We start from the raw sequence: 27,899 nt of genomic DNA, 5'->3' as shown, positions 1-27,899 counted from the left end.
GAACCAGGACTTCTAGAGCACAGGAACTGGAAACACAAGAATAAAGAATCACAAATTTCTCAAGTGGGTCACTTGTAATTTATCACTTGTTTTCCAGACCAATGTATTCTAATTATTTTAATTTATACCCAGTCCTTACTGTGGGTATGTCATCTCCAAGACGGTATCTCTCAGGTTTCTCTCTAAAAGTTGTTCCACTGCTCTACTGGGCCAGTAGCTTCCAGATAGCTAGACAACAGTCGTGTCGTGTGGTCATGTGGTCATTGCCACTCTCTTGTTTAAAGTGGATCTCTAGGACCAACAGGATGTTATGTGGGATACTGTGTTGATTGACCAAATATCCTATGATAGTGGTGCTGGTTGAGGTGTTAAGGGCAATAAAGGCAAACCCATACTTGGATTGATTCCAGTCAAGATGAACTGCTGTTCTTTCCAGGGTAAATGGAATCCAATATAATTAACTTATTTCTAAGTTCTTGCTGTTGGTATGTTGGACATTTGGCAGTGACAGGAGCTAGTTCAGGATTATTAGAAAGAAACCGAGGCTTTTATGCTCATGTAAAGACTCCATACCTGCCACCATAGCTACTCCATTATTAGCACATTATGCTAGTTTTGAGTTAACCAAAGGCAGCCTCTGGTTCATGCCAGCTGGTCAGATCTTTGATCTATTTGTTGTGCCAGTTTCCATAGTGGATGCTTTCTGATGGGCACTGATATGCTCTATAAGTATATTCATAATTTGTTCCCAGTCTTATTGCTTCATCCACGTATCTCTTCTCTAGAGCACCCTGTCCCCATGTTCTGATATTTCTCTGTCTGGGCCCCTATCAGTCAAGCCATTTTCCACAATGTTGTGTGTGTGTGTGTGTGTGTGTGTGTGTGTGTGTGTGTGTCTATATATATATATATATATATATATATATATATATTGCATGAAGTTATGCTGATGGAAGTATTTCTACTCATTGCTGAATTTTAGAATTGCCCCTGAGTTGTGCATCAGTAGTCAACTTTTAGCTGTCACTCCCATACCAAAATGGGTCAAAAACCAACCTTGAACTATTCCTTGTCCATCAGATAGCTGTTGCCATAGGTATGAGGTAATATAAAGGTACTATTGCAACAGTGGTGGGAGGCATGAATGTCTTGGATATTTGTTTGTGGAGTTTACTTATGCCCTTGGCCCTGGAATAGGTTTGTCCCATCTCAAATGTAGCAAGGATTGCAGCTGAAGTCACCTGACCCCGTGATTGGCTAGATAGGACAAACATCAGCCAACATTGGGAAGCTCTGGCAGCATAATCACTTGCTGTCCTATACTCAAGACCTTTTGGCCAACAGGGATTTTTTTCAAGAGGAATATGATATTCTGCTTCAGATTTCATGGCTTTGCTCTAGAAGTGTAGGGGCTATGTTGTGATTCTCCTAGCAGGGCTTGTCACAAATACCAGACATCATTTTTCCCACTAGGGATACTTCCTATATCATAGCACCCACCAGATTATGTGGTGTGAATGTTAAGACTGCTTGCACACTGGCCAGACCTGCCACAGAGCCTGTTCCTTCTGTGGCTGTCACTCAAAAGCTGGCAACAATCCTTGTCAATCAGTAATTGCTGGACCAATATTCCTAAGTGATATTATTATCCCTAGAATCCAATAAAGCCTAGAAGACAGTATGCCTCCTTCTTAGCCTGAAAGATATGAGATCTAATAATTTGTTTATTACTTTGGGGTGTGAGATGTAATAACCAGTGGGCATTCCCAGAAAACTGAATCCTTAAAAGTATCACTAATATGTATCACTAATACATGTGACTAATATGTATCACTAATATGCATCACTAATACATATCACTAATATGGTTGGCCCTTGAACTTTCATAAGATATTTTTTCCTCCCACCTTTTTTTTCAAATGTTAATTTCTTTTTGAGAGAGCGAGCATGAGCAGGAGAGGAACAGAGAGAGGGTGACACAGAATCCAAAGCAGGCTCCAGGCTCTAAGCTGTCAGCACAGAGCCTGATGCCCCTCCCACCTTCTGAAGCACATATGTTTTATAATGTAATCAACAAGCAAGCCACTTGCTCATTCATATAAGTTAGCATGAAGTTATTGCACCAGTCAAGTGGGCCAGTAGAATGTACTGAGGGAATGTGGATGGGACAGTTTGCTTTGGATTAAATTATTATAGAGCATGGGAAACAACATAGCCCTGATAGAAGAATGGAAATGCATTCTGCTTCCCTTGTAAATGTGAACTGCTCCTTTTTCCCTGAGAAGGATAGAACAATCTATTCATGAGATTAATGGCCACATATTACGTACCTGAGGACATATTTGTCTACTCTAAAAAATTGTTTTGATATATTCATAAAAATAAGCTAATTTCCTCTCAAATGAAGGGAAAAGATACTGAAAATGTCATCACATAAATTACATAGGCATGATCTCCACTGAAGAGAATATCATCAAATATGGGAAATGCGGTCATGGAAAAGGGATGGGACTGATAACTTGTGAGCACAAGGTGTACAAGGAGATTTTTTTTTTCAATACAAGGAACAATTTTGTAGCTGAGTTGTATAGGATAAGATGAGTAGTTAGAAGATAGATCATTCCCTGATACTACATTCCCTGGTCCCTTTTAACAAGGATTTGGAAACCTCTTTGAGCATGTAGTTGTGATGCAAGTTGCAGAATAATATTTTGGGTAAGTGACTTCCAAGGATACTGGCAACACTGAGGTTATCGAAATCTGATACATTCTCCACAGGATTATAATGTTCAGATATTAATTCATTTATATGTTCATTCACTAAAATACGGTGTATTGAGCATTCACAGTATGTTTGGGTTGGAGATATTTTCTTGGCTTTCTTTCCTTGGATGACTATGGTAGAAAAGTATCCACTATATGGGAAATGCATCATATTTTCAAGCACCAATAAAACTTTGTTAGTTGTTTTCAATGTTCACATATAGACATGTTTGCATTCAGGCATACATACAAATTTAATATTTTAAATATATATTTCAGTTTCTTGACATGAGATAAAAGGATGGATATTTTATACAAAATGAAACTTTTTAAAGTTTAGATACTAGTGAAAAACTGGTTAATGCAATTAGTAGTGAAAAGAGCAACAGATAAATCAATCCAGTCTTTGAGTTCTTGCAAGTTATTCCTAATGAAGTTCCACACAAAAGTTCTTAAAACCTTCACCAGCATATATCAGCATATATACGTATATATGCTCTGTCCAATATATTGTACACAGTTTTTTCTACTGAAGCTGCTTTTGAAGTTTTCATTAAAGAATGGGAAAACATTTATTTGAAAGCTCACCTTATTATAGAAAGAAGATATTATTTTTAGTAAGGATGCAACCTAGGATTTTAAATTTAATTAATTTAATTTAAAATGTTTAAATTTAATTAAATTATATATATTTTACAAAAGGTTAAAGTCAATCAAGTAATATTAACAAAATAGTTAGGCTTTTGTTTTAGTAAGGTGAGATCAGATGTTAGAATCAGAGAGACATCCATTCAATTCCAGATCTGTCATGTGTTAGCTGAGTGACTTTTTCTAACGTCCTTTACCTTCCTGTTTAGTTACCTTATCTTAAAATGGAGATAATTCCAACCAAAAATAGAGATGAAACAAAGGCTTTATAAATATTGAATTAGATAAAAAATGTAAAATATGCTGAACAATGTGCCTGACACATAAGAAAGCATTTACCAAACACATAAGATAGTATAACTAATGCTACATTACTAGTCATATTAGGAATACACTATTTTTACTAAAAGTTTAATTTTTAACTACTTAGTGGTATATATACTTATTGTACTAAAAAGTTTTTTTTATCTCAATCAAGATACCGTGAAGTTTAGCCTAAAGCAAATGTCACCAACAGATTTGATTTGAGAGGATCCTTTTCCTCTATCATGAAGAATAGACTGACTATTGAATTATATGCAATTCCACTATGATTTACTATGAAAGAGAAACAGCATGACAAGGGATTAACTAACGAATGAGATCCCAGTATCTATATGCTTATTTTGATTCGATTCGATTCGATTCAATTCTTATTTTGATTCTATTTTGAGTCATTCTATATAAATGACTCTTTATATTTGGAACACTCTTAACATTTCAGAAAGCATCTTTATCTGTTTGGGTCATCATAGTAGCTCTTGAAATAGGTACAATTTTCCAATTCCACAATTTTATAAGAAGACACTTGGGATGGTTAAAGGTCATTTGGGGATGGTGAGTAATGCAAGTATGATTTGAACACAGACTTTCCTTATCCTCTTTGCTCTTTTTACTATCACCAGGATATCTCTCAGAGGTTCTCAAAAGGAGATCTCAAAAGATATATTTACTTGTCTGGAGGTGAAACCACAGATTCCAACTAGTGTGTTTACAAATAATTTAGGGTACTAAAATTGTTGACACGATTTGAAAGTGCATCAGATGTAATTAATCCCTCTTTTACTTTGAAGGGTCTCTTTTTTCTTTTCTTTTCTTTTTTTTTTTTTTTTTTGGTAGATAGATTATAGAATAGAATTGAAAGGTTCAGACAGAATCACATAATAAACAGGGAAAAAGCAAAGAGTGTCCACTGAATAGAATTTGATAGTGATATACAGTGATCATTTGATAAAGGATATAAAAGAATTAAGATGAACTGCATGTAAATCTGCAATTGTCCCCAGTGTCTCTCTCCCTCACTCTCTCTCCTCACCAATGCTTTAATATATCTGTCCATGTGCAAAAATAGTTCTTTTATTTAATAAAATGTTATGTTAATGGCATTAGGGAATATTAAATTTTTTGCTGCATTTTCATGCTCATTGAAATCGTGTGTGTGTGTGCGTGTGTGTGGTTAAATTAGATCCTCAAAATATTCCAGAGGATAAAGGGGCAGAAATCCATAAGATCTGAAATCTTACAAGACTTGAATTTGTTTGGGTGATAAGAAATTGGTCCAACACAGGTTTCTGGGAGAGTAATTTCTCAATAAAACTTGCTGAACACATTAATAAGTACCCAATTCTCAACCTTCAAGTTGATCAGACAGGGTCAGAAGGCAAGATGGCTAACCCAGTGACTTTTAGTCTTTTTTAATGTTTCCATTAAAAGTTTGAGAGGCTTATGTGCAGTGAGTTTAAAATCACTGTGTCTTAGTTTCACAGTAAGGAAGAAAATAATTTAAGTTCTCATAAACTAGTGATGTTCAGAATCTTTTCATTTTCTGTTGATAATTGCTTTTGGAGATAAATGTGCTTGTATTGCACAAAATTAAATACATTCCTTGCTTTGGTCATTAAATGCTTAACATAATTATGCTAATTAAAACTTTATTATCAGATTTTCTGTAGAGATCATCCTTTCTTGTATCGCAACTGTTACTTTTGGCTGCACTTGATGCTGCTACCTTCCTACTTCCTAATGGGATAAGGAAATTTTACAAATTTGCTAAATTTGTGATGATTTCTTTGACTTCATCTTTTCTGACTTATCAACTTCATTTGATGGATCTTATCGCTCCCTCCTCTTTGAGACAGTTTCTTCATCTGACTCTCGTGATTTTCCTCAAGCCACACTGAGCACTAACTCTCAAGGTCTTTTGCTGGTTTCTCTTCATCTCCCCAAGTCTTTATTGCTTGAGCACATTTGACTGTTATTTTATCTATTTACACTCACTCCCTTGATAATCTCATAACCTTTATGGCTTTAAATACTCTTAAGACCTTCTAGATTTATGATTTATATCCTCAACTTAGATTCCACATCCCTTTATCCCTGTCAATTCCAAAGTCTCACATCCAAACACTTATTCGATGTTTCTACATTTAACACTATGCCAAGTCAGTAAGTCCAAACAAACACCTGATCTTCTCCCTCAAGCCTGTTTCTCCTAAGATCTTCCTAACTCAGTAAAAGACAAATCCAGTCCTACAAGAGCATGGACCAAAAACTTGGAGTATCTTGGGCTCTCTCTTTCACACCCCATATTAGTTCCAAAAACTACTCAGTGCAGTTTCATAGCGAGAACTTTTGAAGTTTAACTACTTACTTCATCTCCACTGCTAACACTTTGATAGACACCATCTCCTTTGGATGAACTTCACCACAAATATTTCACCACAAATATTTTAAAGACATAATATGTGTTAAGCACTGTTCTTAAAAGGTGCAAGGTACAAAAAAGGTGCAAGGTCAAGTCTAAGCTAGAAATCTGTGATCTATATAAAATTATAATCACGCAAACTAAAATATATATGTTATGTAAAATATAAAGGAATGGTTTATTATGTAATTTTACCTTCAGCATAACCTTCTTTTATACACTCAAAGAAAGAAAAAGAAAGTAAAGAAAGGGAAAAGAACAAAGAAGTTTTAAGGTTCTGAAACTGGACTAACATCTCCCCTAAACTCAGCTTTTTTGGTTAGCTTCTTTAATCTTCTCACAAAGGTAAGAATGAAATAAAAGATACATATATGTGTGTGTGTGTGTGTGTGTGTGTCTATCTAGGATATCTATCTATATCTATGTCTATCTTTCTATCTATCTATCTATCGAGAGAGGGAGGGAGGGAGGGAGGAGAGAGAATTAACATCTATGTCAGAAGAATTTTTAGGGAATATTATACAGTGATTAAGATCGTAGAATCTGGAGCAAAATGCCTGGGTTTAAATCCCTGCCATAGCACTTACTAGAACTTATATTAGCAAGATGCTTATAATTTCCTTGCCTTAGTTTTCTAAGCTATTAAATGGAGATAGTAACAGAACCTATATAATAAGATTATTTATAAAAGTAAATGACATTACTAAGAAATGCTTACAGAAATGTCTGGCATGTTGTATGTGATCAATAAATGTTTGATAGCTAAATATACAGAGAAAGAAATATATATTCAAATTAAGGTATATTTTATTATTAAAAGAAAAAAAACATTTTCATAGGTAAATTTTATTGCTGAGAGTTTAAATGCCGTAAAGTGAAGATCTTGCCTGAGAAACAACCTTCTTTTCTTTTAGCATTTGTCCCTTTTTAATTTGCACATTTAACTGCAAACACCTTTAACTCCCTTGTAGTGCTGAAAATTCCATAGGAATGTTCATCTTGGTATCCTTTGCCCAATAGCACTTGCATATATATAGAAATTGACCCAGGGTTTATGGTGAGTATTCTCAGCAAGGATAGAAACTGGGTATTAACATTTTGATACTGAGGTTGGCTTTTACTTCTTTTTATTGTGTAGTGGCACTATCTAATCTGGCTAGGCCTTTTTTAGGAGTTCCTTCCTCTATGCCTTTGAATATCAATAGTGGGTTAAAGATGGCCACACACTCTTCATCACATCACTCACTGAGATGTCAATTTGATCTGCATACTGTCACTACACCCCCTCCAGAGAACCTGGGATGGTCCTGGGACTATTGCAAAAGTGAGGTGGTGCCAGTTCTCAGCCTTTAAGAGGACTTGGCAGTTTTTGTGTTCTCCCTCTTGGCACACAGATTCTTGGGATGTTCTTTTTTGGATCCCAGCCACCATGCTGTGAGAAGCTCAGGCTATGTAGAGGGGCCATGCAGAGGAGAACTGTTAAGCTCCAAGGACCGCCCCAGATGATCTTCTGGCTGACAGTGCCACATGCCACCCACCTGAGGGGGCCATCCTAGCCCAGGGAGATCTAACCCCCAGGACCCAGCAAATATCACTCAAAACAGAACTACCTATGTGAGCTCACTCGAATGCACAGAATCGGGAGAGAGAATGAAATAGTTTTTTTAAGCCATCGAATTTTGGAGTAGAGCTACAACTAAAGCAATAGCCTTCTGCCTCTTTCCAATTTCTTCCAAGTGCCTTTATATTACATTTTCAACTAGACTCTAAATTATTCAAGGTCACAGATATTGCTCCATTTCTTCCTATGTGTCCCTGTAGCTGTTAACTCATTGCTAGGCACATGGGACTCAGATTACCCGACATTCCCAGTAGAATCAGAACAAAATGGAGAAACAAACAGGGGTAAAAAGTGGCCTTTGAATATAAGACAAATTTTAAAAACATAAGGATTTTGATGAAACCAACATTAGTAACTAAAGTGTATGGCTCTCTATATATACATATTACTCTGGATTACCTGAACAAAGGCATTAACTGTTATTTTGTGTGTGTGTGTGTTGTTTGTAAACTGAACCTAAAAGATCAATTTTAGTTAGAAGCATTGTCCTCTGTTGGAAATTTGTATGTGGAATTGTAAAAGAAGACCAGCTTGAAGGGAAATTATAATGTTTCAAATAAATAAATAATAAATAAATGGAAGAAAAAGCAACAGTGATTGTTTGGAGCTACACAGTACAAGGAGTGAACATAATAATTTTCTCCTTCTAGTTTTTGCCGTGTATTCTGCATGTACTTGATGTGGGAAGTTATTATACCCATTCACGGAAACTAACAATATTCTGGGAGTGTGTACAGTTTGCAAGACCATTTGCTAGTGCAACAAAAATAAAGCACATTTCAAGTCAGAATCTTAGGATTTAGCAAACAGAATGACAGTATGTCTATTTGTGATCCAGGGTTTTTTTTTTTTTTTTTTTTTTTTTAGGTATGAAGAAAACATTATTTAAAATGTGAAGGATTTTTTTTTAGTTTATATTTAGTTTATATTTAGTTTACATTTTAGTTTACTTTTGAGTACTTTTATTTCATAATTGTTAATAACTCTAACTTTAATTGTTAACTGTTAAATAAGGCAGAAAATATCCAATATACTTAACTAAATCTCCAAAAATCTTTCCTTGAAGACCAAGCACTCCAGTAAAATCTCTCCAGGCTACATGGCTTCTCAGAATTCATATTAATATGCTTCAGAACTCCACTTGCTAAGAGAGAATAAGGTTAGAAAATAATGCAGAATACAAAAGGTAGTGTGTGTGTGTGTGTGTGTGTGTGTGTGTGTGTGTGCGCGCGCGCGCGCGCGCGCGCGCACGCGCGCATGTAAGGGTGGTGAAGAATTAAGCTCCTTGCTCTCTGGATTCTTGCATTTGTGTAAAACTGAAGGGTAATTGGTCTTTACATAAAGGACATATTTAAAACCACTTATTAAATGTGTTTATGTACTCTTTTGAAATGCAAGTGATTCACAAAGACAAATATTGCAGCACAAAGCTTTATTCATGCAGTCATACTGCCAACATATATTGTTCAAATACATTTTAAAATTATGTGAGGAGTTGAAGGCATAACTCTTCACCCTCACATCAGTGTCTTTCTCAAGTGAGAAAGGGATAGAGAGGGTGGAAGTGGGAGGCAGAGGGAGGGGGTGGAGAACAGAGAGGGAGCGCGCGAGAGAGATGAAGAAGAGAGGAAGGAAAGAAGAGAGAAAATACCAAAAAGCCGTTCTAGGGCCCACAGTCTCATCCATCCCAAGTATGTGGGCATCACATCTAGCTGGTAACAAAGAGCTGGCCATGGCGTTTCTTTTTGGTTCGAGACAAGGCTGATACAGGGGGCACTACATGCATGCATGTCGCCTCAGCTAAGCCCCCATTCCTTCAGGAGTTACGAGCTCTGGACCCCAAGAGTGGCCGGTGCACGTTGCTAGGCACGCAGGTGTCTTGCAGAGGCTGCCCAGGTTCGTCGTGCGCGCTCAGGGGCGTTGGTGCATCTATACGTTGGGGAGAGGGAGGAGTCCCTTCTGCCAGAGGCTTACCTCGATCCCCACATTTTCCGGTTATCATGGGAGGAGTGTGCGAGGTCAGAGGGACAGGTAGCCCTTGCAGTGATTAAGCGCGCTCAGTGCGGAGGAGCAGGGCGGGGCAGGAGCGGGGTGGCACTGCCAAATCTTAACGGGGCCCCGGTTGTTTGCAGACCCAAGTATAGCGCCCTGGGTCTCCACGGAGTCGCTCCAGAAGCTGCTGCCTGAGAACCCCGAACCTCAGCTCCGCGTCGCTTCGGGATCCTCTTCCTCCTCTCCCCACCGCGTACCTGGCCTGAGCGGCGGGACACGTGCCCAGGAAGCCCCTCTCGGCGGGACCGGCCCCTCCAGGGTTCGCCTCTGCCTCCTGCCGCCGCCGCCGCGTCCCGGCTCGCCGCGCTCCCGCCCGCACCATGGACGAATCGGGGTAAACCCGCGAGCGCCGGCGACTTCTCCTCCGGAGTCTCTGGCCTGGCACCTCTGGGGTGAGATGAGTGGGGGAGCTGGTATCTCTGCCGGTGTGAGGTCGGCCCGAGCAGCCCAGGGCGAGCAAGAGCGGCTCCGCGGAGGCTGGGAGCCGCAAGTCTGCGTCCCGCGGCGTCTTCGCCCTCCTCTTCTTGCCCGCGCCAGGGTTTGTTTATATAGGATCTGGAAGCTGGGCGGAATTGCCCACCCCCTGCCGGCGGCCCGCCCTCCCCTCCCGGGCTCGGGCTCCCGCACGTGGTCGGCACCGGCAGCGTCTCGGCGGAAGGCAGGCGCCAGCGAGCGCGGAGCGGCCAGCCCGGAGCTAGCGCGGCGCTGCTTCGCCTGCGGCTCGCCCTCCCCGGCGCCCTCGCCCACCGCCCGGCCCGGCGCAGACTCGGCTTCGCCGGCCTCCGTCCCCTTCGCGGGAGGGGACGCGCAAAACACCGCCCTTCAGGTGCTCGTGATGTTTCTCTGGGTTCTTTCAGTTGCCGGAAAAGAATGGTAACATGAACAGCGGAGCGTGAGAGCGTCACGCGGGAAGGGGAAGAGATTGATGGGCAGAGCGCTCACTTCGCGGAAGAGCACGTTCCCGGGGCTGCGCGAGGCGAAGCGGCGCGGCGCCTCCACTCCCTGGCTGGACTCCGCTGACATCTGTAGCCTCCCTTCCAGCGGGCTCCCCGCTCGCCAGCCGCCGCCTGCCGAGGACAGTTGAGACCGCGCGTGAGCATCCAGGAGTTTGTGGACCTCCATCCGAACAGGAGTTGTGTTCCGGAGTCCCTGGATCCGCGTGGAGCCCGCCAGCACGCTGGCTTCGGAGGGAGTTGAACTCGAGTTCAGGTGGGTTACCCCAGGGGGAGCACAGCGGGAGGTGTTCGGGGAAGAGGAGGAAGGTGATGGTCCAATGTCAAAAGCGGACACTTTTCTACCTGACGCTTGTTGGGGCTGAGCCGCTTCCTCCCACGCAGTTCCAGCTACTGACCCGCTCTTCCCCAACCCTCCCTCACTAAGGGAGGGGAGAACACCAAAACTCCCGTGTTCTTACGTATCTAGCATGCCGTATACAGACTTTCATAATTTAGGATTATGTGTGCAATCATCCTGTTTACTCCATTGCTTTATATTAAGGGAGGCTTAATGATATCCTCAGTCAAGTCATTTACTTCTAAGCCAATAGATAATGCCTTCGTCATAGTTTTCTGGGGGGAAAGTAACTGTGCGTTTGTTCTGCAGATGCCCAACTCCCTCTGAATCGTGCAGACTGGTGCTGAGCACGCAACAAAAGTTTTTAGCTTCTCCTCAGTTTCTGGTGCTTCGCAGGGGAGAGGAAAGGACTTTGGCATTAAACACAAGAACCAGTCAGGGAGCCATCTCCTTTAACTTTTCTTCTCTGTTATCATTTGCAATGAAGAGAAAACAGAAGAGATTTCTGCAGATGACGTTGTTATTCATGGTGGCTTTAATTTTCCTGCCCAATATTGGTCTCTGGTCTCTGTACAAGGATAAGCACCTGGTGAAATCTACAGAACCCGGGGAGCAGCAGGTAAGTACCATCTGGAGAAAGATCACAGGAGGATTGGTAAGGCGTGCAACTCGCGGGGACACAAGGAAGCAAGCGTGGGGTCGCCTTGGCTTTTCTCCCAAGTCTTTGCAGAGCTGATATTACAAGACTAGAGACTTTGGGATTCAAGTAAGTAGTCTTAAGATCGCAACCAATGACATGGGTGACATGTAAAATAAACTAGAAAAGAAGGCCAAGAGAGGTCAACAGGAAGAGAAGACAGTCTTTCTCACTTGGTCTTTGCGTTGATTTTGAGGTGGATGAAAGGGAACTGCTAATTTGTGGGATGTGAAAGGGGGTTTGGTACAAGTTCAGTCACAGGGGTTTGTTGCTGCTTTTCATCTGGTTCGGGTATCTATATTAAAGTGAACCGGGCTAATTAAATCATTAAACTTGTGAAGTAGGTCTCAAAAAACAAGCTACAGTTTTCTGTATTTTTGGTTATAGTTTTTGCTTAGCAACAGCTTTTTACTCTGTGGAAACTTGAAGTCTCTGTTTTTTCTCCTCTGTTGCTAAGGTGGTGGGTTTGGGTATACAGGCAGAGTTATTAAGTGTCCGTTCAGTTTTACAACCTGGTGATAACACTTTGTTGCTAAAAGCTTTCCTTCACATCTGAAACGCCGCGGTGGTATGCTTTGTTTTTACACAGAATGCAGTCTGTTAGTATGTGCATCACTCATGACTTAACAGTGATCAAAATAACTATCTTTTTCAGTGAGTAATAATGCAAAATAGCCTTTACAAAATGTTGATAAGTAATATTGTTGAATCTCTTGTTTATCAAATATAACAACTTCTGTCATTAAACTTTTAACAATAGAATGCAGCCTTCTCTGTGGTTTTGATGCAACACTTTTTAAAGTAGTCTTAATGGATCACCTCAGAATATTAATATTCTTAATTTCAAGGGTCATCACCCATGTACACTATGTACCTTCCACATATACAGTGTGTTTAAATTAAAGTACATTTGTGGACAATAGTAATATATAAATGGTAATTAAATATTGGTTCTTATACTTAACAAAGTTTAATCTTTTGCACAGTGAGTGGTTAGTTGTGAAATACGTGGAAGTAATCTGATTTTTCATTTTGACACATACTCATTACCAGTCTTTAAACTTTAAAGGTAACTAGTTGTCTGTGGACTTTTGGTGGATTGGAATTTTGAGGAAAAATGTTGACATGTTTTCATTTAGTGGTCGATCTGTATCATCCCTTCTATACGGATATAACTTTGATTTGAAGTATATTGTTTTGTTATTGCAGTGAAAAAAAAGAAGATGGGCACTTTGAATGTGAAACTTTTTTTTTCTATTTAGATCGCTTTTTTCTCCGATCCTTGATATGAAACAAGATTCTATTAACGTTAGTAATTAATACCTATTATGTGAAATTTCTGTTTCAAAATAGTTAAACTAACAAAAGCAAAATGATTTTTCCCTGAATTTTGCTAATTCAATTGACAATAACCAGCTGAAGTATTTGCTGTATAGCTAACATAAAACACTAATTAATCTTATTAATGAGATCTTTACAACTTTCACACTGGCTCTTACTGATTTTGACTCTTAATGAGAAATGTGTCCAATGGCATTAAAAAATGAAATATGCCAAATCAACTCTCTGACTTATAATTTCCAAAGGGGTTTCCTTGTTTCTGGTTCTTCTGTGATACTTAATGATATTAGGTAATACTTAATATTAGGTAATGATACTTAATATTAGGTAATAAATTAATGAGTGTGAAAGGCATAGGGTGGCAAGAGAAGGGTCTGTTTCTCAAAGTTTCCGATACCGCGTGGTTAAATAAATGATGCGTATCTGGTGGCATTCCAGTTTAACCATCCCATGTGAAAGTTTTGAAACCGAGAATAAAGATAGACAGTAATATGCCATAAAATGAATGTCAGTCACGTACTTTAGTAGTATTTAACCTGAGAGTTTTAAAAAGTTAATATTTCCTTGTAGAAACAAAATTTAAAAGGTAGAAATTATCACTTACTGAAAGAAATCATTGTAAAACAGAAAAAGATAGGCTTTTCTTGGTTTTATTCCATTAAATATAATTGGAAAGAAAATTAGGATAGTTGACATCATTATACAAGTATTGGATAAGTAAGAGTTAAGTCATATGTATGTATATGTGATATGTATATATACACACTCGACCAAATAAAAAGTGACTTGCAGTGATGAATTAACATGGCTAATATTGTGAAATAATATTTTGCTAATGTATCTATAAATCAATGTTACTAAGTCCGCCAAACACCCAGGTTTCCAACTGAAGCATGTAATTTGACTATTGGGTAATGTGTTATTTAAATTTAGCAATTTGTTCTAAAAAGACTATTTCATGGTTAATTGCTAAAATGTTCTTCAAAAGCCATCTTTTACTATATTTATCACTAAGTTGTAAAATCATGAGGGTAGGGATAATGTGCTGATTGAGGCATTGACAGCACTAAGTACTGAAGCTATTCAAAACAAGTCACGTGCCCACGTGAGCGGTCTATTTTTAAAGCACTTATGCGTAAAACAGCAGTTCTGGTTCTAACTGTGATGTGCTGGTCACGAGAACTGAAAACCTTTACTGTTTTAAATAGTTTAATTATTACAATGACCTGCAGGGAAATAATTTATGGGAATTGAAAATCATAGGATGGCTAATACTTTTTAAATTCGTCTAATTTGTATTTTATCAGAGCACATCACTAACGGTTTGTCTGTCTATGCAGTATGAAATGTATTTATAAGATAAACTGAGACAAAGTGAGGGAAACAGAAAATGCTGACAGAAACTATATATAATTTTCATGCTAAACTAAAGTTTAGTACTTTCCACATTTTTTCTCAGTTTTATACTATTACAAGTTAATTGTATTTATTGTCATTTCACGTTTAGAATAATATTTAGGATAATTCCCGTAATAGTTGAACATTGGCTCCATCTATGATGTGGAAAAGAGAAAAAATACGAAATAAAAATTCCCAGATTATTCCTCTAAAAGTTTTTTTTTCTCTTTTCTCTCACATGACCAAAGGGGATTGAAAAAATAATGTCAATAAGGCAATAATTAAAATGTGGGTTTTATTGTTTGGGCTCTGCAAAGTTGGAATCAAGTTACTGAAATTAATGTTTATGCTTTTGACTTTTTTAAGGTTTTAGAAAAATTTAAAAATATATTGTGGTTTTGGTTTATATTTATCAATAATGATTGTCGTGTTATTTTCAGTTGAATTTGTCACTTTTTTTGCTGTTATTGGGATGATAGAATTATTTCCTTTATTTTCTTTAGAAATGCATACATTTATTAAAAATAATCTATTGATAATGCATATGATATTTAGTTGAGGATGATTGTCATATGATTAATGTGTAGTAATTTTTCATTTCACTTTTTTCTTAAAATTTGAATTGCGACTCTTCTCTGGTTTCAGCTGCATTTAAATTAAAGTTATATATTTAGATCATAATTAAGCTGTGCATTAGGGTGATACATAGAACAAAAACAATGTTTTAGAGCAAAACTACTTCATCCAGCATTGTGCCTTTCTTCCTAATTGCTTATACAATAATAAGTAAAAAAAAAAAAAAAATACCCCCAAAACACTTTTTTCCCAAATACATTAAAAAGTTTAATTAAAAAAAGTAGCCGTAATTTAGCAACAAAGTTACAGATAATATGACTTGCAGAAATAATACAAGAATGCTCAGAATATGAAAAAGATCTTGCAATATTTTTGTAAATTACTTTTGAAATTAAACAACTAGAGTCAGAATTCCTGAATTTTAAAGCAGAATTTTTTTCAGAATTATTCAGAATGATTTTAGAAACTTATGTTTGCCCTAGATTTTTTTTACCACATTGAAAAATAAAACCAAAACCAAAAACTAGATGCTCAAGTCACTTTTAAACTATGGAACCTTCTCATTTCTTGTACTTCAGAATCCCAGGTGGTGAAATAGGGCTAATCATGCTTGCCACTTCAGGTAATGTGAAGTCCTGAGCTCACATCCTGGGCATGGAAAGTACTGTGTGGTAATATTTTGTTTGTAGTCAGAGCCACATGTAAGTTGTCCATGACAGATGTGGGACTTCACCTTCATTAAAAAACAAACAACAAAACAAAACAAAACCTCTCCTGAAAGATTGCTCAGCATCTTTGACCAACTCTTCTAATGTTAATTTGCACCACACTTCGAGGGGATTCTTTCTTTTGGCTAAGAACATCCTTTTTTCCTGTGGCATTTTAAACCTGTTGTATGATGTGAAGATGTCAGATAATTGATAGTGTATGCAGGCTGCCTTGCTTTCCTTTGTCATGCTGATCACTAAAGCTGTAGAGTGTGTCTGTGTTTCTTTTCCAGCAAACACCTCAGATATTGGAAGAGCTAACTAAGGACAGGCGAGAAAATTTAAGGTTTTCCGTCTTCCTGCACTCAGGATTATCAATACACTAGATATAAAATGATGCATTAGTTTGAGCCACACTGCTCTTAATTAGCAAAAATGTAGTGTTTTAAATTAGGATTTTAAAGGACCTTTTCTTGAATTTATGGAAAATCCATTCTGACTTGCTACAGGATTGCACCACACAGACCACTGTAACAAGTGTCTTAATTATTTGCTGTGACCTCGTAGATCGCAACATGATTAGTTCATCACCTTGCCTCCTGGGAGACTGTGTGAAACACAGTCTTCTGTTCACAATCTGGTAAAAAATTAGATAGGTTTTTCTCTTGTTCATTGCTGTGTTGGATAAGTTGTGCAGAATCAATTAGCCTCTTGTAAATTTATTTTTTTTATTTTTTTTTAATTCTATAAAAGAAACCAAGTCAAGAGTGGAATGTAGGGAAAAGGGTAAGGAAGTTTGGGTGCTTAAGTAGCATATAGAAGAGAATTGAGGTTTTTTGTTTTGTTTTTTTTTTTAAAGTTTCGTCAGGAGTGGCCACCACCTTTAGGGAAATTTGCAACTGTGTCTCTGCTTGTAACATTTGTATACAGATCAAAGTCAGCTAAGGTACATCAAGAATAACCTAAAGGAGTGGACACAGATTAAATTCAGAAAAAACCTCAGGCAGGTGTAAGTAGGGTCTGGAAGCCCACGAGGTTGTGCTTTGTCTCAGCATTTACTCATTTCTCATTTGCTTGGCTTACTGATGATGAAGAGGTGAGCACTGGATACTTTCGATTCTTTTTTTTCTTTAATTTTTTTTAAACTTTATTTATTTTTGAGAGAGAGAGAGAGCACGAGCAGGGGGGAGGAACAGAAAGAGGGAGACAGAATCTGAAGCAGGCTTCAGGCTCCGAGGCTGACAGCACAGAGGCTCACTCGGAGCTGGAACTCACAAACCGTGAGATCATGACCAGAGCCAAAGTCGGACGCTTAACCAACTGAGCCATCCTGGCGCCCCTGGATACTTTTAATTCTTAAAACTGTCTGACAGGACCATGTTGTTCTCTTTACTTCATGTTCACATGTATTTACACAAGTACCTTTACAGAATCAAAGGTGCAAATGTGCCACGAAATAGGAGGTTCTCAGGATGATAGTAAAGGTAAAGACATACTCATAAACTGGATACTTGTTCTCCATATGAAGATAACAATTCCTAAGTTATCTCAATGTAGTTGTAATTCTTGAAGGGACGATGACAGCAACAACAACAACAAAATAAAAACTATTGTTCCACCGAGGATATATAGACACACACATACTTATATGTATACTGGGTTTATTTAAGGGTTGTAAAGAAGACACAGGGCATCCACGAATGTTCAAGAACATGCTTACCACCACTATTCCTCACTAATATGCTGATGTCTGTTACTATCAAACTCCAGCTTGGGTGGCCAGAAGGAGGGTGAAAAAATAAAGGTGTATTTAGGGCTAAAGGCAAATCACATGAATGTTTTCTCCAACTCTTCGACTTCTAGTGTGATGGGGGGAAATGTGGGCTGGAGTAGCCGTACTTTCAAAGTATTCATTTCACTTATTCATTTAGCAACACATATCCACATACATCGCCTCACTTATAAGGAAAAAAATCCCCCCAATTGTTTCATTTTCTGCAGGTTTTTTCACTTTTGTAACTTTATGCTTTTTCCATTGCTTTGAATCCATAAGAAAGCTGTTAGTCAACCGAGTTGGAAGCATCATTTAAATCATTATCAGTATAATGCTAGGAAGGCATGGAGAGAAATAAAGAAAATGCCTCTGTGTGTAGAAGTACTTACATTTGTTTTGCAAGTGTGACACTCATAGCAAGGATTTAGCCTGGTTAGAGTTGCATGGATTATAAACAGGGTGATCTGTTTGGTATCTGGTAATAGAATCAACCCTGTCATGGGTGCCATAGAGGATGGCGGTGGCTCTCAGCTGTCTGGGGCAAGGAGTGCTGGTGTCTCGATGAGGGCTGAGAAGGCTAATTTTAAATTTATTGCTCAATTACTCATGGGATGTTATTTTCAGTACTCGAAGTCTAGAAAGCCAGAGACGGGGAATTTTATTACAAATCATTTTGAACTGTTTTATCATAATAAAAATGAACGCATCGTCAGGGCCGCCACCCAAGTTTGAGTAAGTTGGGCTTTCCTTTTCCCATATTTTTGGCATATCTCCTCAGCAAAAGAATCCAACTGAACTTAATTTTAGGAGAAATATCAGAATTTCCGTACTGGCTTGTTCTCCTTCAATACGTACGGACGGTGGCTCTGGCACCGAATTGTCAGGGTTCAGATTCTGGTTCCAGCACTTCGCCCTCGGTGGGGTTCAGCGTCACTGATCTTCTCCAAATCAGTTTTCTCTGAAGTCAACTGGGAATGACAGTACTTTTCTTGCAGTGTTACAGTGAGGACCAATGCTTAGTATCTGGAACAGCAGGCAATAAGGGTTAATGAATATAGATTATTGTTATACATAGTGTGATCATTTATAAGCAATCATTGCCTTTAGCAAGGAAATTAGTGTTTGTTCAACAAATATTTACAGATGGTTTTTCTTCTCAAGGTGATGTTAAGAGAGCACAGCAGCACAAAGAATATGGTACAGGACTGTCATTGATGTGTTAAATCTGGAAAGGAGGGACTGTTCACATGAATAAGGTCTAGAAAATAAAAGGGCTTTTTCTTTGTAATTTTTTTGTTCCAATGCTTAAGGACAGGTTGTTAACTTTATTTTTCATATAATCATTTATTGCAAAAAATGACTAAATTTTTTGGTATATTGCATTCAAAGTTATTAAAAAATTGAAGCATTTAATAGAAGAGATTTTTGTAAGTAATAATTCTTTGTAGTGACCCCTTTCATTTCCCATAACAGATAAAGCCCATGCCTCACGCCGAGACATTTTGTTTTCTCTACATTAATTACAAACAAGAATCAGAGAACTACTTTTGTTGTTTAAATCTTGGTCATGAGAGAGATTGAATTATTCTGAAGAAAAAAGAATTAAAAGGAGAATAGAAACTATCAAAATCATGAAGCAACTGTACAGAATTTATTATTCCCTTCCGTGGAATTAGGAGACACAGAGAAAGCATATTGTATGTGCCTGTTTTTAATTTTCTAAATAGAAAATCGGTGAGGTAAAATTTATAATCATGAAACAAAGAAACGAGCACCAAATGGTAGAATTTTCTGTATGTTTCACGGGCATGTAGAGAAGGGAGAGAATGATATGGTTGGTCTCTGAACCCACTAGACAGGGCTTCATTCCTGTAGGAGGAGAATACAGACCTGCATCTTTTTACCAAAATTAGACAGGGTTGGGATGAGGCTGAGGGAAAGGCAGATACTTCAGTTTCTAGTGTTGGGCTCACCACTTCCCAAAGTATATCATCTTGGGCAAGTCACTTAACATTATTGAACCTCAGGACTTCATATGTTAACACAGATATTATCTCATAAAAACATGGCAGAGAAAACCAATTGGATTAATATATGTAAATTGCCTGATGCATAGTAAATACTCAAGGGAAGCTAAACAAACAGCATTGCTACCTTTTTCTCAGTTTTTAGGATATTCATTGAAAGTAGTGAGTAAGCTTAATATTGGGCACACCCAATATTAATATTATATTAAATATATTATATTTAATATATTTAATATTTTTAATTATTTAATATTTAATATATTTAATATATTAAATAATATATTAAAAATATAATAAAATATAAAAACATATCCCTGTTAATTTATCATTGATAAAATAGATGTTTATTGGCTATGTGCATGATACTGTGCTACTCCCTGTGGCAAGTAAGTGATTAAGAGATAAATCTGTTTTCAATTAGCTTACAATCTGCTATTAAGAAAAGGCATGCACACACCCATAATTTAGGGATGGATTAAATTGTTTTATAAGAAATACATGTTTCAGTTATATATAGTTTAGAAGACATAGAGAAATGTCAGTTATTGTGTGATATTTATGTGGTCCTGATTGTTTCCTGCACATTTACTGATTTAATCTTTCAACAATTCATTGAGATAGGTCCTTCTGAATGGCTCAATACACAGTTACATAAGGCACAAAGACAGAATTTGAGTCTGTGCACTCTGGATTCATAAAAAGAAAAATGATGGACAGTGTTAACAGTCACATAATTTAAGGCAAGTGAGGACTTTGAAGAAGTGACTGGTATTGATAGTCCCTGATACTGTCTTCATTGTAGTTACACACAATGATAGAGGTAGGAACAAAATTGTAAATGGTTAAATGAGAACACTAAGCATACAACTAAAATATTTTATAGGACAGAGAATAAGTATCATTGGGGCTAGCATTGATACAAACAGCTGAATGTAGGGTCCTGGTTGACAGCAAACAAGAGAAGCCAGAAGAAGGCTGATGCCGTGGGAGGGTGTGGGGCCAGTCCCCAAGGACAATGAAGATAGATGAAAACAGAGCAGAAGGAGAGAAGCTGAAAAGGTTGTTAGGATCTGAAAGGTAAATATAGAGCCTGTGCTTGTTATAGTTTGGCAGAGAAGTCTGAGATTTTTCCTATTACAAGTATCCTGCTAATTTGGAAAAGTAATTGAACATTTGTGAAATGTTCTGCAAAGTGTGAAAGGGTATAATATAGATACATATCTATAATATCTAGATAGATGATAGTTAATTAGATGTTTATCATAGTATATGTAATCCTATAATAAAGATCGAAGACTATAATACTGAATGGGGATGTCAAGAAACTGCGTAGCTGCCTGGTCAATAAGGCAGCCGTGCACCTGTCAAAATAAATGCAGGCAATGAACAGATGTGCAAAGCAAAATAAAAAAAAAGCAATTGGTTAAGAATACATAGTGGGATGGGGCAGTGGAGGAATATTTATAACAAGGATAAGGAGATAGTGGTATTCAATTGCCAAGAATTTCAAAATAGTAGATGAATAATAAAAGTAATGAAATCATTATGATCCAAACATTAGAGTACAAGCAAGAATAAAAGACAACATATTAATAATGAAAGTTAAAGCAACATTTATTTATAATTTCTTACCATGTGCCAGACATCATGTTAAGCTGTTCTTAAATAGTCACAGCAAATTCATGATACATGGAATGTTACTATCCTATAGGCAAAAGTGAAGAGATTTTTCAAAATTTGTGAAGATCTTACAGTGATTATTCTATTAACATTGAAGTGTTGGACTGTCTAGGATTTACCATGTAATGTAACTACATTGGACACATCCTGGACCATAGCAACACAAGAAAGTATATATTAACTCAGCAATGTAAGGAAATATACACAGCGGCTAAGGGCTTGGATATGAGAGCCAGGCTGCCTGGTTTCAATTCCAACTCTGTTATTTGCTACCTGGGACAAGTTGCTTATCTTTTCTGGATCTTAGATTTGCCATTTCTAAGATGGGTATAAAAAGTAGTGCCTATTTGATTGAATCGATATATGGGTTAAATAGGTTAATGTGCTCAAAATGTTTGGGAAACTGGATTGCACATAGCAAGCCATTTTAGTATTAGCTATTATTATCTTTTAGAATTCTAGGGAATTGAGATGAGATAAAAAAGAAGGAAAAGTATGTTCTTACACACCATTTCTTTCGTAGACCCATCATGAGGGTATATAAAAATCTGCATTAAAAAATGTTCAGAGTATCTTTAACTTCTTTAACTTCTTTTCTTGTGTGTGTGTGTGTGTGTGTGTGTGTGTGTGTGTGTGTGTGTGTGTTGTTTGCTTGTTTGTTTTACTTATAGTAGCCCATATGGAAATAATATAGCATTTAGTTTAAAAGTTTTTCTAACTTGAAGCAAGGGTTCACATAGTCATACATGTCAGAAGCAAACTAAATTTCAACAGAGAATTTAGTTCTTTCCCGCATATGCAATCAGCACCAATGCTGTTATGGTGACCTTTCCCCTCATATATATATATATATATTTTTTGTGCTGTTTTCTTCACATGGTGTTGATTTCTCAATGTGTATTTTGCCCTCAAGGGATAAAAACTATCTTATAAATTATGTCATTAAGTCTGAACTTCCATAAAGGATTATCTAAAATAGTCTTCAGGGCTGAATAGTTTATTTTATTATTTTATATAACTTGAATTTTAACATTATTGTTCTGGTTGCTTCTGAATGATGCTGTTTGAGCCCGGAGTAGAGAACTTGACAAAGGAAATGCTATCTCACTCCTAGTGCATCAGAGAAAAGAACTGGTTGAAAAGACAGAGGAATAGAAAGCTGTAGAAAACTCCGTGGTGAGGGGAGGTGAAAATGCTCTCATTCCCTAGCTGAGTGAACTTTATCATTTATTTAGGTAGCCTAACAGAAGGGTGTCAGATTAACAACTATGTAATGGGATTGTTTCCCCCTCTTGACTTCTACAGAAACTTCCAATCTTTCTTTCACCAACTGAAGGAAATTACATTTTCTGCATGATCCTTAGCATTTTTAGGCAGAGATCTTGAGTCCTAATATATGAAATATGGAGGGAAAGAGAAGCATCAGAGAGGCCAAAGGGATACTGTTCAAGGACGGGTAGAAATACAAACTACTTTATCATGTTGCCCCCCCCTTCCCTCCTTTTTTTCTGCTCAGAGCCCATTGTCCTCCCTTTTTCCTTTAACATTTTCCTTAAAGAAAAATTTCAAGTGGAAATCGATTTGATCAGTTATTGGCCCTACGAATAGACGAAAGACTTCAAACTCGAAAAGCTTGAGTCTTTTGCAGTATATTAAAAACAAAAGGTTCTGTTGAACCTAACTGCATTTTCAGTTATTGAAATGTGTATGATGTGAGAAATAGTTTTTAGCTCAAGGCTTCTGCTGTTGATCTGTGTTGCTGTCGTTTTGTTTGTAATCCTGGGAGCTGACACCTTATTTCATACTGTGCCATCAGAAGGTAAACATTGCTTAGTTGTGTCACCTCAAGGGAGACGATCTTGCGTAAGTTAAAATAAAAACTTGCACAATGAAGCCAAAACTACTAGTAGTGAATCTCTCTATGCTTTCCCACTCCGCACTTTTTCCCATTTTCTAAAGCTGCTTTTCCCAACCTTCTCGTCTGTTGTCAAATCTCCCTTGCCACCACCTCTGTTATCATGCTCCGTAGATAGTCTGGCCTCATTCTTCACTGACAGCATAGTATTTTCATACTAGGAGAACCAAGACTTTATGCCATAAAACCAGGAAAATTACTTGCAGTTATTTCCCAGGTCTCTACTTGCCTCCTGTCACTGTGGAAAAATGCCCCTTGTTTTAGGATACATAAGGACTGTTTACCCAGACTGTAGACCACAACATTTTGTTAGGAATTTCACATAGACTTGTTGTGTTTTTGTTTTGTTCTTTTTTTCTCATTCACTGATTTTTAGTCTTTTCCTTTCTGATCCATCCTTCACATCAATATTTAAACTTTCTCAGATTTCTCTCACTATTGGAGGAGTGCAGGGAGCAAGAGAAAAGCATAGACATCACCCCCCTGCCACACACCCCTTTAACTACTGCCTTGTGTCTCTCCTCTTAACCACAAAACTTGATGCGTCTCCTTCCTGACTTTCTGCTTCTGTGTACCTTAGGCTGATTCCAACTCCTCTAATCTGCAGTAGCTCCTATCCGGCCTTGTCACTGGTAGTTAATTCCAGAAACACTTCTCATTAGTCACACTACTTGATAGAGTTTAACTAAACTCTCTTACCTGATACAATCAGAGTAAGGAGACTTAGAAGAGGTTGGAAAAAGCAGCTTTGGGAAACAAGCAAGAAGGCTGAATAGGAACACGTACACTGATTCTATACTGGTACTTTAGGCTTCACTGTGCAAACTCCCCTTTTAATTCTTCTATCCCCGTGGTCCCTCCCAGCCATCACCTGTGCACAGTCACATTGACCAGTGTCTTTATAGACTCCTACTTCTTTTCCTTAAAATGCTATTTTCTTGGGGTTCTCTGCAGTTACATCTTGTCTGCATTCTCGGCAGAGGGGTGTGTGGGAAGGGACAATTCACCCAGCCCCTCGTAATTGCACCTATTGAATTTAAATGGATGGCTCCCAAATTACTATGTCTAATTTGCCTTTACCTCTATGCACATGATCCACACTCCACACACCAATCTGAAATCTAGAAACATGTTTTAAGCCTTAAATGTCTGCAATGAAATCCATCTTTTCTCTTCCACTCCCTGAATTGGCTCTCCCTGTGTGTCTCTTATTTAAATGAAGTACACCATCATCTATTCGGGTTTTCAGTACAGTTGGTACCTTCATTATGTTTCCTCTCAAATTCAGTTGATCTAAGCATTAGCAATTCTTCCTAAAACATCTCTCTTGAACTCATCCACATCTCTTGATGCCCATTGCCACCGCACTGGTTGGGAGGAACCAGCATGAACACTTCACTGGATTTCTGGGAAAGACCCCCAACCTGATATTCCTGCTTCCAGCGTGTCCTCCAGTCCACACTCAGAGCAGCCAGATTTTTTATCCCAGTGCCTAACTGGACAGACCATGGCCGTTTGTCAGTCTATTCATTGGTTTCCCATTTCTTTGGGTTAAAGTTGAAATTCTTTAATATGGCTTTACTGTGTTAAACTCTCCTTGATGAACCCAACTGCTCACTACTTTACTGCCAGGATTCCTTGTGCTCCAGACACTCTGAATTTCTCTCTCATTCCTTAGAATATCATGTTCTCTCCCCTGTGGGAATTTGCATGTAGTTTATCTTCAGTCTTACCTGGGTAATTTCTACTTTTCTTCAGATTCTTTCTGGGAAACTTCCCCTGATCGCTCAAGCTTGAGTTGGGTACCTTACCTGAGTGTTTCCTAAGAAAAACTTTCCTTTTCTGCCCTTATAATGAAACTTATCAGTTTGTATGTTAACTACCTGATTAAGTCGTTTATTCACCATTAATCATTAAATTTTCTGAGCTTAGTAATAGGTCATCTGGTGCCCTCCTCCCCACAAAAAGTTTGTCCATGTACTGATTCCTTGAACTTGTGAATGTTACCTTATTTGGAGGAAGAATTTTGTAGATGTAATTAATTGAAGGATCTTGAGCTACATTTTGGATTTTCCTTTTAGGCCCTAAATCCAGTGATAAGCATCTGTATAAAAGACACACAACATGATGGTGGTGGCGGGGGAGGGGGGGAGGGATTTGATGAACAGAAGAGAAGATATAGACAGAAGAAGGAGGTGCAATGTGAAGATGGAGGTGGAGATTGGAATGATGAAGGGTAAGCCAAGCAGTTTGAAGAGGCAAAGCAGTAATGAGCCTCCAGAGATAACGTGGCCCTGCCAACACTTTGATTTGGGATTTCTGGCCTCCAGATCTGTAAGAGAATAAATTCCTGTTGTTGTAAGTCACCTCATTTTTAGTGATTTGTTATGGCAGCCCCAGAAAGCTAATACAATTAGAAATTGTCTGAGGGTGCCTGGGTGGCTCAGTTGGTTAAGCGTCCTACTTCAGCTCAGGTCATGATCTCACGGTTTGTGAGTTCGAGCCTTGCGTTGGGCTCTGTGCTGACAGCTCGGAGCCTGGAACCTGCTTCGGATTCTGTATCTCCTTCTCTGTCTGCCCCTCCCCAACTTGTGTGCTGTCTCTCAAAAAATAAATAAATGTAAATTTAAAAAAATAAAAAAAAATTGTCTTTCTCTACATTTTAATTCCAGTGCCTAGCATTACCTGGCCACATATTAGACATTAAATAAATATTTCTTGAAAGAATTAGGAGTGATAGATACAAGTTGTTTTCTACATATTAAACTTACATGAGCTGAAATATTATTTTCTTTACATTTCTTAATGTTTATTTTTGAGAGAGAGAGAGAGAGAGAGACAGTGTGAGTGGGGAGAGGCAGAGAGAGGGGGAGACACAGAATCCCACGCAGGCTCCAGGCTCTGAGCTGTAAGCACAAAGCCCGACATGGGGCTCAAACTCACAGCCTGCGAGATCATGACTTGAGCCGAAGTCAGATGCTTAACTGAGCCACCCAGTCACCCCGAGCTGAAGTATATTAATACATGTTAGAATATGCACAACCCATTGTGTATGCTAAGATATCACATATGTATTATCAAACAACTGTGAATATAAAAAGGTAAACTGTTGTCATTATCATGAATTAAGGTTCTATTTGCATGTGTTTGTTCTGTCAGTCTTTTTCTGGCTATAAATATGCTGTTTTGTCAAGACTTGACTGATCCTAAGACTGAAAAATCACAATTAGATTTCATCAAACATATAGATATCTGAGACACTATAGAAGCCATGTATAGTTTCAGTAACTTTAATGAAAAGAATGGTCACCTTTGAGTGAGCTGGTAAGATAAACAACAAAATATAATAATTGAGTGTGCTCTTTCTCCAATTATGGTAACACCTACAGTATAACTTACACTTATAAAATGTTTGAGCACAAGGTATGTCTACATTAAAATAACTACTGTGACAATTTAGGAAAGACTTTTTAAGAAAATTTTACTAATTTGTACAAAAGCTTACAAGCTTTTGTTAATAATACAAGCTTTTGTTAATTAATACAACCTACAAGGGAGTACTAAGCAGCACGCTTCATTTTAAAAGTCATTTTGGGGGGCGCCTGGGTGGCTCAGTCGTTAAGTGTCCGACTTCGCTCAGGTCATGATCTCGCGGTCCGTGAGTTCGAGCCCCGCGTCGGGTTCTGTGCTGATGGCTCGGAGCCTGGAGCCTGTTTCAGATTCTGTGTCTCCCTCTCTCTCTGACCCTCCCCCATTCATGCTCTGTCTCTCTCTGTCTCAAAAATAAATAAAAATGTTAAAAAAAAAAAAATTAAAAAAAAAAGAATGATTTAAAAAAAAAAATAAAAAAAAAATAAAAGTCATTTTGGAAATGTAGATTGATATATTTCAAGGAGTTTATTTTCATTTGAATGCTTCAGATCTTAAGACTTCTGTTAGTGTGATTGTGTAACACAGGTCCTCATTATTACAGCCCCCCTCTTTTGAAAATGTCTACCTTGATTTACCTGTGTTCATTTTAATTAGCAGTTGTCTAGCAGGGGTGGGGAAGCAGGGAGAGGGAGGGAGGAAATTCAAAGGGTAAACTTATGAAAGAGATTAGGGAAAAATCTAAGAGCTAGAAAAGATATGACAGGGTTTATTTGGTAGAGACATATTTAATGCAGTGTCTTGGGGGAAATCTCTTACTGTTCTGATAATTAAATAGCATTGTGTTTGATGAGATGGTTCCAAAAAGCTCTTCATGATGCTAAATTGCTTCAAGCACATTAATTATATTTCCTCTTGTTTGCACTAGTATTATGGTCAGCTTTGGATTTTGAACTTTTCATTCTGACATTTCTATCTACTAGTCACCTAACTTGACCTTCTTTCATTTCAGATGCTTTTGTGTTTGTCTTAATAGTGTATTAAAGTGATTTTCAATATAAGAAGGTTTATCAACTGTATTCAGCTTTAAAAATATATGCAGAAATATCAGAGGGAGTTGTTTAAATCAGGTCTTCTCCCTTAATATCATCAGTTCAGTGGCATCTGTTATTCAAAATGCCATTTAAAATGTTGTATAGTTGGACAAAGATAACACATAATATTACACATTGACTTCTGTCATAATATTTAAACGATTTTTAGGCTCATAAAACAACTTTTTAGGCTCTGTCACC

The 27,899-nt window shown here is 37.9% G+C and overlaps 2 protein-coding genes across 2 annotated transcripts in view; one reads left to right on the top strand and one right to left on the bottom strand.

Moving 5' to 3' along the window:
* Positions 1-9,192: 9,192 nt before the first annotated feature.
* Positions 9,193-11,310, bottom strand: LOC147581657 (uncharacterized). Its single transcript, XM_086702946.1, has 4 exons — positions 11,306-11,310; positions 10,720-11,202; positions 10,025-10,647; positions 9,193-9,704 (listed from the first exon to the last, which is right to left on the bottom strand). Exons 1-4 carry the CDS (start codon positions 11,308-11,310, stop codon positions 9,592-9,594), a joined length of 1,224 nt encoding a protein of 407 aa, XP_086559072.1. The 3' UTR covers positions 9,193-9,591.
* The window catches only part of GALNTL6 (polypeptide N-acetylgalactosaminyltransferase like 6), a 1,218,779-nt gene continuing 1,200,542 nt past the window's right edge, over positions 9,663-27,899 (top strand). The window contains exons 1-3 of the mRNA XM_086703864.1: positions 9,663-10,219; positions 10,685-11,036; positions 11,430-11,739. Of these exons, the coding sequence (XP_086559990.1) occupies positions 11,602-11,739 (138 nt within the window). The 5' untranslated portion in view covers positions 9,663-10,219; positions 10,685-11,036; positions 11,430-11,601. The remainder of the gene's footprint in view (positions 10,220-10,684; positions 11,037-11,429; positions 11,740-27,899) is intronic.

Source organism: Puma concolor, chromosome B1 (genome assembly GCF_028749965.1).
Source record: "Puma concolor isolate L17-30 chromosome B1, mPumCon1.1.hap2, whole genome shotgun sequence".
NCBI classification, from domain to species: domain Eukaryota; kingdom Metazoa; phylum Chordata; class Mammalia; order Carnivora; family Felidae; genus Puma; species Puma concolor.
Note: the sequence above shows the minus strand (reverse complement) of the source record. Positions and strands in the feature narration are given on the sequence as shown.

Bases quoted from the DNA above. Each gene is read 5' to 3' on its own strand.
- LOC147581657 (XM_086702946.1), bottom strand. The intron at 10,648-10,719 runs GCTCCGCTGTTC...GAGCACCTGAAG, and splicing joins TTCCCGCGTGACGCTCTCAC to GGCGGTGTTTTGCGCGTCCC. The intron at 9,705-10,024 runs GTACGCGGTGGG...CCCAACGTATAG, and splicing joins TGTCCCGCCGCTCAGGCCAG to ATGCACCAACGCCCCTGAGC.